The 15,781-nt window shown below is 38.5% G+C and overlaps 2 protein-coding genes and 1 non-coding gene across 4 annotated transcripts; 2 read left to right on the top strand and 1 right to left on the bottom strand.

Moving 5' to 3' along the window:
- The first annotated feature begins 415 nt into the window (after positions 1 to 415).
- Positions 416 to 2,773, top strand: LOC141712842 (rop guanine nucleotide exchange factor 12-like). Of its 2 annotated transcripts, XM_074515935.1 has the most exons (7): positions 416 to 655; positions 763 to 879; positions 980 to 1,134; positions 1,220 to 1,294; positions 1,411 to 1,677; positions 1,794 to 2,114; positions 2,218 to 2,773. In XM_074515935.1, exons 1-7 carry the CDS (start codon positions 595 to 597, stop codon positions 2,632 to 2,634), a joined length of 1,413 nt encoding a protein of 470 aa, XP_074372036.1. In that variant the 5' UTR covers positions 416 to 594; the 3' UTR covers positions 2,635 to 2,773. The 2 variants fall into 2 exon arrangements, with proteins under 2 accessions (XP_074372036.1, XP_074372037.1); XM_074515936.1 differs by lacking the exon at positions 416 to 655 and having other exon boundaries at positions 1,000 to 1,134.
- A 3,360-nt stretch (positions 2,774 to 6,133) lies between these two features.
- LOC141714637 (ubiquitin-like-specific protease ESD4) lies at positions 6,134 to 7,404 on the top strand. The gene is made up of 4 exons (XM_074518145.1): positions 6,134 to 6,197; positions 6,282 to 6,418; positions 6,526 to 6,891; positions 6,977 to 7,404. The coding sequence occupies exons 1-4, from the start codon at positions 6,134 to 6,136 to the stop codon at positions 7,271 to 7,273; spliced, it is 864 nt and encodes a 287-aa protein (XP_074374246.1). The 3' UTR covers positions 7,274 to 7,404.
- Positions 7,405 to 15,165: 7,761 nt separating this feature from the next.
- On the bottom strand, positions 15,166 to 15,272 carry LOC141715679 (small nucleolar RNA R71). The gene has a single exon (XR_012572432.1). It is a non-coding gene; the product is annotated as a small nucleolar RNA R71 (small nucleolar RNA).
- Positions 15,273 to 15,781: the final 509 nt, after the last annotated feature.

Genomic DNA, 15,781 nt, shown 5'->3' with positions numbered 1-15,781 from the left:
TTATGAATAATATGTTATGGAAAAAAGTTAATGTTACGCTACTTTACTTGGTTGATTCCTATATATCATTCAAAGTAAGTGGAGGTTCATATGCCTGCCTGCCTGCCTGCTTTAATTATAGTTATGCTCAGTGATTTTAAATTACAAATTCATAATGAGAATTCTAAGCCTCTAATATAATTGATATTTGTGAGAATTGTATGCAAAACCACAAAGACAAGTGAAAGGACCAATAGTTTGGTAGTTAGTTAAGCATCCTCCTGTTATTCCCGGGCTTTTAGCCAGCACTGGGAAATCTCACCATTCCTCTTATCCACCCCTCATTCCCAAGTTCCAAACTAAGTAATCTGCATACCCCCTTCTTTCTTTATTCAACCAATGACAATCACAACCCCACCCCCCCCCCCCCTTCTAATTAAGTGCAGGAGGGGTTTTTCTTTTTTTAGTTTTCCTCCTTAACAGTTGAAATCCTGTCAAACTTAACATGTATAACCGTAATTCATATAACTTGTTAAATGTAATTAGCAGATATATTTCACCACCAGAGCAAAAATTTACAAGCATTACCAGTTAACATTTAAAAATTTACTAAATATGTCAGATGATAAACGAAAGAATGGGACTAAAACCCCACCACCCGAGCGACAAATTACAGGTTTCTATTTCTAACAAGAATGTTTGATGTTCTTATTGTTTACTACTTTAACTTTACAATGAATGAAACACAGCGATACAACATCCCGTTTTTCTTTCTGTATTTAGATATTGACTTGATGAAGGACCGGTTTTCCAAGCTTCTCCTGGGGGAGGACATGTCCGGTGGTGGTAAGGGTGTCTCTTCGGCTTTGGCTTTGTCTAACGCGATTACAAATCTTGCTGGTATGCTTTGAACCACATAGAGGATAAATTATTCTGCAAAGCTAGTATCTGACAAGTGCATTATCACTTTCTTTTCTTTTCTTTTTTTGTTGTGATGTAGCTTCTGTTTTTGGAGAACAGAGAAAATTGGAACCTATGGATCCGGACAGGAAAGTAAGGTGGAAAAAAGAAGTCGACTGGCTCCTATCTGTAACAGATTACATTGTTGAATTTGTCCCTTCTCAGCAGAAATCCAAAGATGGAACCACTATGGAGGTGAAATCTATTTCTAAATTTTCTAACTTGTGGCTCAAATACTCTATTTGCACTTCAAGACCATAATTCACTATCTTCCTACCAGATAATGATTACACAACAGAGAAGAGACCTGCTTATGAACATTCCAGCACTGCGCAAGCTGGACACCATGCTTATTGTAAGAAGCTGATGGCGCTCTATGTTTATGCCAAATTGATTTTTTAATACACTAAACAAAATATTTAACATGAAATTTTGCTACATATTGATTGGATCAATTATTTGTTTGAATAGGATTGCCTAGACAACTTTAAGGGCCCCAATGAATTCAGGTATGTATCAAAAGATGCTGATGAATCTGAGAAAGGAGTGCAGAGAGACGACAAATGGTGGCTGCCTACCATTAAGGTACCTCCTGAAGGTCTATCAGAGGCATCGCGAAAATTCCTACAATATCAAAAAGATTGTGTCAACCAAGTGCTTAAAGCATCTATGGCCATCAATGCGCAAGTTCTATCTGAAATGGACATTCCAGAGAGTTATATTGAATCACTCCCAAAGGTATAAGAAAAAACGCTGTCAATCTGTTTCTTCACAAAAGATAGCTACTAAGATTCAGTACATCTTTTTTTTGTTGCTAATTTTCTGTACATCTTTCTCCTGTATATATCGCATAGAATGGTAGATCAAGCCTTGGCGATCAAATGTATAAAAGCATCACGGTAGAGTACTTTGATCCTGATCAATTCCTAATAACCGCAGACTTGTCATCGGAACACAAAGTTCTTGATCTCAAGAATAAAATTGAAGCGTCTATAGTGATTTGGAAGAGGAAAATGGTACAAAAGGATGCAAAGTCTACCTGGGGTTCAGCTGTAAGTTTGGAAAAGAGGGAGCTCTTTGAAGAGAGAGCAGAAACCATCTTACTACTTTTAAAACAGAGGTTCCCGGGGCTTCCTCAATCCTCACTGGAGATAAGTAAGATCCAATGCAATAGGGTAAGAATGGAGTTCATAAGATTCTTAACTTGTCTAATTTTGTGTTGGCCTGTGTCATCATCAATACATCAAGAAAGCCTAATCTTGTAATGTTCTTGTTTAGGACGTGGGCTTCGCTATTCTGGAGAGCTATTCGAGGGTATTAGAAAGCTTGGCAAACACTGTGTTTTCCCGAATAGAAGATGTCCTATACGCTGATTCCATGACTCAAAATCCATCACTTGCAATATCTAAAATGAAACCAGTAAAAGATTCATCACCAGGCCCAAGAATCTCAAGTGCCGAGGACGAGTTGGAGACAGTTGGAACACCCAGTTCAATGACACTATCCGATTTTATGGGATGGAATTATGAGGGGGCAGACGCAGAAATGAAAAAGATGAACTCAGTTGGTAATGTAGAGAAGGATAATGAAGTAAAGATTACGAGCAAGCCTGCTAACGTTGTGACCAGAAAAAAGTTCTCCTATCTTGATAAACTTGAATGGAGTGGCTTAAGGAGTCCAACATCTCGTCATTAGTACTTGAGAAGAAACAAAACCAAAACAAGAAGAGTTAATTGCACTTTGCAACCCCATCTTTTAATTAAAATCAAAATATTATATCTACTTTGTAAAATACAGTTTGCAACCCTTAACTTTCAATATTAACTTCAACATGCATCCCTTCCGGTTAATAAATTGAAATTGAGATGTTAATATTAATAATTTAAATTTTAAATCAATAAAAATATTTATTTTAATGCATATTTTACATGAAAAAAAATTATACCCCACCTGTTTTTTACTTTTGGTGACAGAAAATCGGCACGAATTTTAAAATTTCCGTAAAGTATGCACAATTAGATAATTTTAATTATTTTTTCTTTTAAATAAAAATATAATGTTTAAATATTTTTATAGAAAAAAAATTTAAAAATAAATTATAGAATATATTTTATAGTAACCTTAATGTGTGCCAAGCACGGGGAAAAAGTAAGTAAAAAATTAGGAAGAAGCTATTTTCCATTAGTAATGCTCTAAATTAATCATAATGCTAAATATTTAAAATATATTTATCAAGCAAAATATATATTTTTAAATATAATCATTAAGTTTTTAATATATTTATATTTTAAAATTTTAAAAATTATATTGAATAAAATATAAAATAATTGATATTAATATTAATTTGAAATTCTAACTTTTAGTTTAATTTAAAAAAATAAAATTATAATTTAAATATTTTGTTAAATTTCAATTTTACTCTTCAAAATATAATTTTTTCTAACAAAATGGTTAAAAGGATGCATATTGTATTTGATGTCGAAAGTTAGGGTTTGCAAACTGTATTTTTGAACGTAATTATATAGTTTTGTTATTGAATGAAAGGTAGGGGTTGCAAAACGCAATTAACTCAAACAAGAATGACGTGATGCAAGGGACAAGTTTAAATAGGGCATAACTATTTATAAAACAAAAGGGGGCCGGTCTACAACAAACGTTTGTTGTAGACCGGTATACAACAAACAGTTTCTCCACCGTTGGATGGTGGATCTAACGGTTGATAATTAAAACAGCAGCAAAGGGACCGCGGAAATTTTCAGCGGTCCGTGGTAATTACCAAAATACCCCTCCGCACGGACCGCGGAAATTTTCAGCGCTTGGTAGCGTTTTTTGTTTACCTAGTTCTTGACAAACACAGTCTCTCTCAAACCTATATACATAAACACACAGCCGCAGCCTGCAAACACAAACACAAACACACAGCCAGCAGACCCACCACAAGCAACAATCACAGCAACCCAACCTTAAATCATTCTCCTTTTCCGTTATTAAGGTATATAATCGATTCTTTTATGTTCTTTACAGTTTTATTGATATAAACTTATATTTTTCTTTTGTTGTAAATCTTATTTTGTGTATGTAATTCAAAATTTTAGGGTTAAATAATGTATGAATTAACATATGAATCGTACTATGATTAAATTCAAATTTTTAGTATTTCTAGGGTTCATAATTTGGACATGATTTAATTCGATTTTTAGGATAAATTAGTGTTAATTTAGAATTAATTTAGTGTATTAAATTCGAATTTTTAATGGTAATTCGAATTTACAATTTCCATTCGAAATTTTAATAATCCAATTTATTATTTTAATTCGAATTTACAATTTTAATTCGAAATTTTAATATCCTTGTGGAATTAAAATTAGTGTTAATTTAGAATTAATTTAGTGTATTAAATTCGAATTTTTAATTTTAATTCGAATATTAGTGTTAATTCGAATATTTTGGAATAAATTTAGGATATTTTGGAATTAATTTGGAATAAATTTAGGATAAATTCATGACAATTTATGAATAAATTTAGAATTATTCGTGATATTTTAGTGCTAAATAGTAAAATCCATTTTTTAGGATAATATTTAGGATAATGCGAATTATTAAACCTTATTTTATTTATAAATCGAATTTTAGTGTTACAATACAATTTTAGTGATAATTCGAATATGTAGGATTAATTTTAGGATTATTCGTGATAATTTTAGTGCTAAATAGTAAATTCGAAATTTTAGGATAATTTGTAGGATGAATCGAATTATTAACCCACCCTTAATTTATTTATACTTCGAATTTTAATTTAATTTATATATAATTCGAATTTGTAAAGATAAATTTAGTGTTAAATTCGAGTTATGTTAGTGTAAAAGTATGGATGCAATTAACATATAATTTTGTTGCAAATAATGGGTAGTTATTTCGAATGTATTGTGAACTTGGTGTTTATATATGTGGTGATTGTTTTTATTGTGTACGTTGTGGTGTTTTTATTGTGGTGATTGATGAATTTTGTTGGCAATATTTTCAGGTATGGATAATTTTGATGATTTCGGGAATATGTTGCCGGGTCCTAACGCGCATAATATTATTTGGGATAATCAGTATCACGTCAGTGAGGATGTTTGGGATGGTGCAGGGAGAGATGAGTTGCAGAGCTATTCGGGGAACAAGTCATTGCACTTGTGGAAGTTAAGGAGACCACAACGGGAATTGCTACACATGCTTGGGTTTGGGATTTTTGCAGACCCTGCTGTTGTCTTGGCTACTGACACTCGGTTGATATTTGCTTTGGTGGAGCGTTGGAGACCTGAGACCAACACTTTCTTCACGAGGCAGGGGGAGATGACTGTTACATTGGAGGATGTAGGGTTTATTTTAGGGGTGCCAGTTCAGGGGGATGCGCTGACTTGTGGGGTGATAGAGAACAAGGCAGCCTATTTTGCTAATAATTGGTTTGAGCCTTTGACCGAGGAGGAGGTGAAGGAGGCTTTGTATCGGAATAACATCAAGCTGGGGTGGTTGTTTGAGAGATATGGTGCACAGAAGCCTGAGAAGAACAATATGAGGGCCACAGTTGTACATACCAAGGCGTATCTACTATTCATTATGGGTTGTATCCTCTTCCCCAGCATCAACCGCTCTTTTGTTCATGTTCGGTATATGCACCCATTGATTAATATGCGGGAGATTCCTTATTATGCTTGGGGTGCAGCTGTGTTAGCTCATATATACCGGGGTTTGGAGATTGCTACAAGGAAGGGCAGCAAGAGCATTGCTTGTTGTGTTTGGGTGTTACAGGTTTGGTCTTACGAGAGATTTCCTCGTATTGGCGTGCCTTTACAATCTCCAAGTCAGGAGGATTATCTGGTTGCTGAGGGATGGGCCTATGCTAGTGATACTCATGTCGGGGTTTCGAAGAACCGCAGGATGTCAGGCCCTCACCACAGCTTACCGTTCTATAGGGGTGAGTTTGATGGTGTTGCTGGTGATGAGGTGGTCTGGAGGCCGTATGCTAGGTTCGAGGATGTTATGGACAACGAGATGATACAGGCACACTTAGCTGGGTGCGGTCGAGTTCCCCTTGTATGTTACGACGTGGTCGAGTGGAAGCATCCGGACAAGGTGTCGAGACAGTTCGGTTCTAGTCCCCAGATTCCACGGGCACCGGTGAACATGGTTGGTTAAAGGGGGGCTAAGGATGCCACGTTTGCAGGGGAGGATTGGCTGGTGTGGTGGTTTATTGATATTGGAAAATGGGCCAGGTTCTGTTCAGATTTGGATGGCCTTGTTGATGACTCGGTAGACATAGCTTTGGAGGCTGATAAAGAAGAATGCTATATATTCAGATTGGGGATGGGGCTTTGGGATGTCGCCGAGGAATCCCGGTGGTCTTAGTGTTCAGGACTATCACGTCCATGCATTAGCGATGCAGAGTCTGGCTCCAGGAACATGGGTTGATGACAGGATCATATACACTTATATGGTATTGTTCGTTGTCTAATATATTTTAGTTTTTGCATTTATTTTACTTGTTGCATTAATTTTACTTGTTGCATTTATTTTACTTGTTGCATTCATATATACTTTCAGGGATTGCTAAGGACTCGGGAGGAGGAAATTCACACTGGAGGTATATGGGAGAGGAAACCCGTCTATTATTTCATGGATCCCTACTTCATGGTTCTTGGGAAAGGACATGTGAAGAAAATCAGAAAAGCATCGAGGGTCGGTGGAGATACATTGCAGAGGGCATGGAATAAAGCATTACGTAGCTTTACCAGGTTTTCCAGTGCTACTGTTGGTCCTTCTGTTCTCGAGGCGGACTATATATTCATCCCATGTTGTGTCGGAGATGTGCATTGGGTTTTGTTCATGTTCGGTACTAGACGATTTGAAGGTCTTATCATAGATTCAATGAATGACGAGCCGGATTATCGTGAGGATATACGAGTGGTGGTATGTTCCTCTACTATTACTGTCTTCTATATAGTCCTTACCAATTTTATAATTTATTCATTCTCGGATCATAATTTCATTGCAGTCATGGTTGTTGCCGAGGCTATTGCATATGGTACACCCAGTCGAGGGGCGTGACCCTACTTCAGCCGAGGTCCTAACTCTACCGTCCAGGCCAAAGCAACGAAACTCTAATGATTGTGGTGTTTATGTGATGAAGTACATGGACTACTTCACACAAGGATATGACTTAGCTGAGGTACCAAATTGGTCGCAGGAAGAGGTGGATACCTTTAGGTATCGGATAGCCAGGGAGCTTCAGTTAGGGAAGGCAAGGGGGATTCCCGGGATTCGTATGCGTAGGTGTCACGAGGCTTCATAGTTGAATTTCATAGTGTTTTAGTTTGTCGGATTATGTAGTTGGATTGCATTTCATTTTAGGTTGTCAGATTATGTAGTTGGATTTCATTTGATTTTAGGTTGTTGAATTATGTAGTTAGATTTCTTTTTATGTTGTCGGGTTTTATTTGGTTTGTTTTGTTTGACGTTGTTTAATTTTGTTGGATTTTTGTTATTTTTGAGCATTTTGGGTTGTTGTGGATTTTGGTGGATTTTGGTGGATTTTTGCGTTGTAGGTGTTGGGATTTTGGTGGAATTTGGTTGTGAATTTGGTTGTGAATTTTCTGGCTGCTCTGTTTTCAATCTGCAAAAAAACAATTTAATGGCCCCAACCGCGGAAATTTTCCGCGGTCCGTCAGTTTGGTTTTTTGCCCCTGAAAACAGAGCAAAAGACAGGGGAAACAGAGTATGCAAAATAATCTTCTGTTGAAATTGCTTAATTTTTGGAAGTTAGTCCTAAACTAACTTCCACTAATCCAAACCACTCTCAAAAGTCTTAAAATATGGTAATGAGTGATTTTCAAATTTTTTTTTTCATTTTTTACGTTAAATTGAAAATTCCTTAAAAAAGTCAACGAAAGTCAACGCTTGTCCAAATATTGAAAAAAACTTTTCAATACATTTCATAACAATGTGTAATGTATAGTTCGACTTGTAAATTTTACTTTTCAATCTCAAATTTTTAGGTACACTTTCAATCTCAAATTTCATACTTTAATTCATAGAAAATTTATATAAATTTATATAAAATTCAATGAAAATACATAGAATCGAATGAAAATTACACGATCAATACAATCCACTAAATTTTATGAAATATATTGGTCCTAACCAAAAATACCTAGTATATTAGAAAGACCACCGAATAATCGGTGTTGAGCAACTCCTTGCGTAGTATCCACGAAGCATGCAATATGGTAGAGAACAAGTACACAACCATCACGGATATGGCCTTCCGTAAGTTTCCAAGGGTAAGGGTTGGAGTCGTTCCAAATGGTAACGGGAATCGTATTCGATCCATCGTAGAGACGAAATCTTGCAAAACATGTCCCGCATTCCCTCTCCGTCCCTCCTGTTAGGTGTGAAACCCAACCCTTCACATATTCGATGCGTATTTGGTCCATATTACAACCCTCACGAGGCCTCAAGTTTACAATATCGGCAATCCGATCACATTTAACAAGCTTACCGCCATTCCATCTGGATTTTTTCCATTTTCCATCGGGCGTGTTGTTGCCCAAATTCAAGATCGGAAGGAAGTACGGATCCGGATGACAGTTCACCAATCTCCACGATTCAGTACCCTCCATCCAATTGCATGCCTCGATCCAATTTTTGGCCCTATAAGCCTCCTCATCGGGTGGGTACAAGTCTGTTTCCTCTTCCTCCACATGGGGCGGCTCGTCATTGTCCACAAGGGGCATCAACTCGGCACATGCATCTTCCATCTCACTAAAGGTTGGCGAGACCACATCTTCCTCGTCATTGTCCTCATACCACGAGTCTCTTGGTAGGGAGTCCGAGAATGTGTTGCTGTTAGGGCGAAAACACGCGCTAATATTCACGCAAGTATACGCGTTCGCAAGTAATATAGAATATTTTCTAGTTCGTTCCCTCAGAGACTCAGACTAAATTATTGTCTAATTAAACTCACTCACCAATGTATGATTACTTCTCAATGTTAAGATAATAACACTTAAAATTGTTGATTAAATATTAACTATAATTAACTACTTAATTAACCACTTAACTAACACTTCAATTTATCAATAATAAAACACTCATGAGATCACAACTTTATTATTACTTCCTTCTATAGCCATTGTTATTACCTTTAGCATGTGACAGTGATGATATTAATCGAATAACACGAAACTGATAAAAGCCAACTTTCATTGTACTAATACCATTCTACCAAGCATCCACAATTAAGATAGAAGTCGAATAGTCATCAATTATGTTGAGTTCCTATATGTCTACAGAAATTGACAACACAACGATTTAAGCACAAGTTATTCCTTTTTGATTATATAGGGAAAATAAAACTGTTAGAGTTACCCACTAATCATGCACAACGTACATGAACCTATGCTAGCATGGCAAGTTCTAAACCTCAAGATCCACCGTCGCTTCACAAGAGATTAACACCCTATCTTATATGTTCGCGACGCACATAAGACGAATACGCACAACCAATACTAGATATCAAGCAATCATCACACACTAAAGTATTAAACAATTAACTAAAGAATTCCATAATAAATCCGTTGCAACCCCATGATCACGATTAGCCCATAATAGAACTTATCGCCATCATGGGTTCATATGAAATCATGATAAACAAACACAAGAAAATAATAACTAAACTAATTATATTAAAACAGAGTACGTCACAAGATTAAATAAGTCAAAGCAAGAAAACTAGCATCCAACGTTACAACGAAACAAGAATCACAAGAAAATATGCTTCCTCTTCGTTGCGGTGTGCTAAATCGGTCTTCTTCCTTATCTCCTTCGCTTCTTGCGTAAAACACAATCTTCTTCTTCTTCTTTTCTTGTGAAAACGTCTCAAATCTACTTATATAATAGTCCCATAAAACTTAGATTACATAGAAGTTGGAAGCCAAACAGAAGTAGAAGTCTAAAATAATTCAGGAAAATTCCCGACCCTGCGCGGCCGCTCAACATAGCTGCGCGGGCGCGCAGGTTGCTGCGCGGCCGCTCAGCATAGCTGCGCGGGCGCGCAGGCCTCCACTGGAAAAAATCCAAGTTTGCTCCGTTTCTTCGCCGTAATCTTCCCGTTCCTTTCCTCTCGCAATGGTGAACACATGCCAAGGCTTATTCTTGATGATTCCTCCCCCGAAATGCAACTAAAACCCTGAAATGCATAAACACTAGAAAAACGCATCAAATACACAAAATACTTGATTTCAAGACACCAATTTAAGCCATTTTAAGACGTTCTAAGTGGTATAAAATGCCACTTATCACACCCCCAAACTTAAATCGATGCTTTCCCTCAAGCGTCACAGAATCAAAAACAAATAAAAATATGCATGAATACAATCTATATAAAAATGCAGCGATCCCCCTTACTACAATTAATCAACCAAATTGCCACATCTCAACGAATGCAGTTAGACAACTAAAGATCAATAAACTCATGCAAACGGACATACAGCCAGAAACGTGGTGTGTGCAAATGCTTAACAGATATGCTTCGGAACTAGACCAATTACTATGACTAGACTATCCTCAAGGCAATCCTACAATTATACAAAGAATAAAAATTCCAGGCACAAAGTGATATACAACACTACAAGAACTCTGGAGCTTACTACGGAATCGTGCTTTTTATTTACAACTCAAATGCTTATTTGACCGTGCAATGAGTGAGGTCCACAAAAGACTTATACAATGATATCCATGTAACGAGCGTTAGGTTAGCGGATCCCAGACTCTAAAAGCCTTAGGTCGCTAGGCACAAAGTCCCCTAAGAACTTAATAACTCGAATACCAAAGAGCCCACTCTTAATCAATTATGCCAATTTTTTTTTTTTTTTTAATTTCTGAGCAAGTGTGTTTCGCTCCATCTTGCTCAACCCTAGACTACTCGCAACATACGCAAGCTGGCTACTAGCCATTTAACGCCTAGCCACAACTAGCAACAACTTCCATATTTTTTTCTCCAAAATTTTTCTTTTTCATGTCTTTATCACTAAGAACCTATAATCGAATTCTAAGCATAATAAGTAGATTGACCTTGAAAACAACCAAATCATAACACAATCTAGCCCTTTCGCATTCTCTAAGACTTAGTGGACTTACAATTGTTTCTAGCATGCATTTCAACCTACACAACTTAATATCACTTTAATGCTATCACTACACTCACATCAATATCATAATTCAGTCGATAAATCATTGCAAAAGGGATCATGGTAAATGCATGAGCTACATGACATTCATAAAAAAACTATATGGCATAAATTATACAACTATATGAACTAAACTATCATGAATATGCAACTAAATGACACACACACAAAATTCCTTAACTACCACCCCCAAACTAAAAATCTTCACTGTCCTCAGTGAAAGTAGTAGAAAGGAACACAGGGTATACCTACTCGGAGTCATCATCATCATCACCCTCAGTGGGTGGAGTATCAGGCGGCGGGTATGTAGAGTCCTCACCAAAAACTGGCCACTGGATATCAGCTCCAAGGCCTCGAAAAGCAGTCCCTAACCCAAGGGTGAGTTCCTGAGCAAACCTGCTCTGTGTCTCATACATGGCATCCATCCGCCGTGAAAGCCTCCTATACTGGACATCAACCATCCCAGCACCCTCCTGAGCTCTCGAAGAACCAGCCTCATCACGCCCTGGCCTAGCCATAGTAGCACCTCGTGCTGGACGCCCTCCTGGAAGACGATAACCCAGCCCATGCTCCTCAGGCTCACCACTGGTCCACTCCTGCATCCCATTCAGAGTGCCAGAATCAATCGGAGCGGCTGGCAACTGCAACTGCTCATGAGCCGGCCAATTCACTCCCACTGCTCGGCATAGCTTCGTAACCGTAGATGCATAAGGGATGTTCATATGCTTTGCTCCCCTCAAAAACTTCAGAATTCCTTGGTAGATAAACTCACCAAGGTCCACATAGTATTCCTCATTCAGAATTCCCCACAACAGCTGTGCTCTCTCAACTGTGACCTCGTGTGCATGCGAAGAAGGCAAAATATTAGCACAAATAAATGCATTCCATGCACGGGCATACCTGTTAATGGCGATCGCCGGAAAGTGACGATACTCATTATTGCCTGTACTGCGGGTCCAAACTGTGCCCGGTCGACAGAGAGTCGCACAAATCAAATCCAAGTCAAAATCCTCAGCAGTCTTTTCATTCCAGTTCTCCTCCTCGGGCTTCCTCTCTCGCTGTCCAATCACACGGCGAATCGCCGCAGGATGATAATCAACCGTCAGCCCACGGACCACAGAAAACCCATTCTTTTCAGCCTTCGCGTTCGCGTAGAACTCGCGAACAACGCTCATCGGTACTGCTTCGGGTGACTCACAAAAAGCTATCCACCCTTTCTCTGCAATCATGGGCAACAACTCACCATCCCTCCCCGATGGTAAAAACCCCCTCTCCTTCAGAATCGGCTTACCCAACAGCCTAGTGTACTCCTCCTCCGCGGCTCTGTCAGTTAACCGAGGCCTTGCAGCAGTACCCCTCGATGAATCAGCAGTAGGAACTGTACTGCTGCTGTCAATAGTGCGTGCTCTCTTGGGTGCCATTGATTCGTGAATAAAAGCGTGTAAGAACTGATATTTGATGTTTGTGAGAGGGTTTAAGTGTAGGAAGTTTTGTGGGAGATATATAGGATAGGTGTATGTATATATAGGGTGTGGATTAGATTAGGGTTTAGGAATTAAGGGATAAAATGATGGGGTAGTGGGAACAAATCGTGGGTTTATGGGCTAAAACTGTTTTTGTGTTTGTTTTTGTTTGGTTTTTTTTTTTTTTTCTGAACTGTAAAAAAAAATTTCTGGTCCTCGACCCCTGCGCGGCCGCTCAGCATAGCTGCGCGGGCGCTCAGCTTGCTGCGCGGCCGCTCAGCTTAGCTGCGCGGGCGCGCAGGGGGTCACTGGAATTTTTTTTTTCAGCCCCTGTTTTCTGATTTTTTTGTGTTTTTGGATAGGTTATTAACTTCTAAGGGTTCCTGTAACAATAATTCATGGGTTGCTGATAAGTGGCATTTTATACCACTTAGAACGTCTTAAAATGGCTTAAATTGGTGTCTTGAAATCAAGTATTTTGTGTATTTGATGCGTTTTTCTAGTGTTTATGCATTTCAGGGTATTAGTTGCATTTCGGAGGAGGAATCATCAAGAATAAGCCTTGGCATGTGTTCAACATTGCGAGAGAAAAAGAACGGGCAGATTACGGCGAAGAAACGGAGCAAACCTGGAAATTTTCCAGTAGGGTCCTGCGCGCCCGCGCAGCAATGCTGAGCGGCCGCGCAGGAGCCTTGCGCGCCCGCGCAGAAATGCTGAGCGGCCGCGCAGGGTCGGGGAAAATAATATATTGTTTTAGACTTCTACTTCTGTTTGGCTTCCAACTTCTATGTAATCTGAGTTTTATGGGACTATTATATAAGTAGATTTGAGACGTTTTTCACAGAGTATTAAGAGGGGATTATGTTTTAGATTGTGTTTTGCAAGAAGCGAAGGAGATAAGGAAGAAGACCGATTTAGCACACAGCAACGAAGAGGAAGCATATATTCTTGTGATTCTTGTTTCGTTGTAACGTTGGATGCTAGTTTTCTTGCTTTGACTTATTTACTCTTGTGACGTACTCTGTTTTAATATAATTAGTTTAGTTGTTATTTTCTTGTGTTCGTTTATCATGATTTCATATGAACCCATGATGGCGATAAGTTCTATTATGGGCTAATCGTGATCGTGGGGTTGCAACGGATTTATTATGGAATTCTTTAGTTAATTGTTTAATACTTTAGTGTGTGATGATTGCATGATATCTAGTATTGGTTGTGCGTATTCGTCTTATGTGCGTCGCGAACATATAAGATAGGGTGTTAATCTCTTGTGAAGCGACAGTGGATCTTGAGATTTAGAACTTGCCATGCTAGCATAGGTTCATGTACGTTGTGCATGATTAGTGGGTAACTCTAACAGTTTTATTTGCCCTATGTAATCAAAAGGAATAACTTGTGCTTAAATCGTTGTGTTGTCAATTTCTGTAGACATATAGGAACTCAACATAATTGATGACTATTCAATTTCTATCTTAATTGTGGATGTTTGGTAGAATGGTATTAGTACTATGAAAGTTGGCTTTTATCAGTTTTATGTTATTCGATTAATATCATCACTGTCACATGCTAAAGGTAATAACTATGGCTATAGAAGGAAGTAATAATGAAGTTGTGATCTCATGAGTGTTTTATTATTGATAAATTAGAGTGTTAGTTAAGTGGTTAATTAAGTAGGTAATTATAGTTAATATTTAATCAACAATTTTAAGTGTTATTATCTTAACATTGAGAAGTAATCATACATTGGTGAGTGAGTTAAATTAGACAATAACTTAGTCTGAGTCTCTGAGGGAACGAATTAGAAAGTATTCTATATTACTTGCGAACGCGTATACTTGCGTGAATATTAGTGCGTGATTTCGCCCTAACAAGTTTTTGGCGCCGCTGCCGGGGACTCGGCGTAGTTGTTTAGTTTATGTACTTACCATCATTGGTCATTAGGACTCAGTGATTAGGACGTAGTAGTTAATTACTCTTTTCGGTTGTGTTTCAGGTACTTTAGTGCGTTTATGTAAACTCGTTCTCGTGCTCGCAAGAGGACCTTAGATACAGCTGAGGAGAAAGACGAAGTTCTTGATACACCGGAGAAGTTAGATTTTGAGGATTCGGATTCAGGAACTGAACAGAAAGAACCAGTAAACATGGGAGATCATATTGTTCAAGCTGATCCAGCTCTTATGGATTTTTCTCGGCCTAAAATTGATGACATTCAGTCAAGCATCCTTCATCCGGCTATTCAAGCTAACACCTTTGAAATCAAGCCGGGCACTATTCAGATGGTGCAGAATTCTGTTTCTTTTGGAGGAGCGGCAACTGAAGACCCCAACATGCACATAAGGAATTTTGTCGAGATCTGCAGCACTTTTAAGTATAATGGCGTGACTGATGAGGCTATCAAGTTGAGGCTTTTCCCATTCTCACTGAGGGATAAGGCTAAAGACTGGTTACATTCTGAACCAGCTGGGTCAATCACTACGTGGCAAGATCTTGCGCAAAAGTTTCTGGTGAAGTTTTATCCAATGGCAAAGACTGCTGCTATGAGGAGTGCTCTTACTCAGTTTGCGCAGCAACCTACAGAATCTATGTGCGAGGCTTGGGAACGCTACAAGGAAATGTTGAGAAAATGTCCACATCATGGAATGCCGGATTGGATGGTAATCACTGGTTTTTATAATGGTTTGGGGGCTCAATCTCGGCCCATGCTCGATGCAGCAGCTGGAGGCGCCTTATGGGCTAAAAGCTATACTGAGGCGTACAATCTTATTGAGACGATGGCTGCAAATGAGCATCAAAACCCAACTCAGAGGATGACATTAGGCAAGGTAGCAGGTATTCTGGAAGTTGATGCAGCCACCGCTATTGCAGCCCAGCTCCAAGCGCTATCAATGAAGGTTGATTCTTTGGCTATGTATGGAGTTAATCAAATAGCTATGGTTTGTGAGCTTTGTGCAGGTTCTCATGCTACGGATCAGTGTTCTCTTGTCAATGAATCTGTTCAGTATATGAATAATTATCAGTGACAACAGCAGCCTGTGCCAGCAACCTATCATCCTAACAACAGAAATCATCCAAATTTCAGCTGGGGAAATAATCAGAATGCTATTCAGCCACCATATCAGCAAGGAGTGAGTAAACAGTTTAACCCACCTG

This window comes from Apium graveolens, chromosome 3 (genome assembly GCF_009905375.1).
Source record: "Apium graveolens cultivar Ventura chromosome 3, ASM990537v1, whole genome shotgun sequence".
NCBI classification, from domain to species: Eukaryota; Viridiplantae; Streptophyta; class Magnoliopsida; order Apiales; family Apiaceae; genus Apium; species Apium graveolens.
The sequence above is the reverse complement of the archived record's forward strand: the minus strand, read 5'-3'. Positions and strand labels throughout refer to the sequence as shown.

Coding starts and splice junctions, on each gene's coding strand:
- LOC141712842 (XM_074515935.1), top strand. CDS start 595: ATGTCAGATGATAAACGAAAGAATGGGACTAAAACCCCACCACCCGAG. Junction 880..979: donor CGCGATTACAAATCTTGCTG/GTATGCTTTGAA, acceptor GTTGTGATGTAG/CTTCTGTTTTTGGAGAACAG. Junction 2,115..2,217: donor GTAAGATCCAATGCAATAGG/GTAAGAATGGAG, acceptor GTTCTTGTTTAG/GACGTGGGCTTCGCTATTCT.
- LOC141714637 (XM_074518145.1), top strand. CDS start 6,134: ATGCCACGTTTGCAGGGGAGGATTGGCTGGTGTGGTGGTTTATTGATA. Junction 6,198..6,281: donor GATATTGGAAAATGGGCCAG/GTTCTGTTCAGA, acceptor CTATATATTCAG/ATTGGGGATGGGGCTTTGGG. Junction 6,419..6,525: donor GGATCATATACACTTATATG/GTATTGTTCGTT, acceptor ATATACTTTCAG/GGATTGCTAAGGACTCGGGA.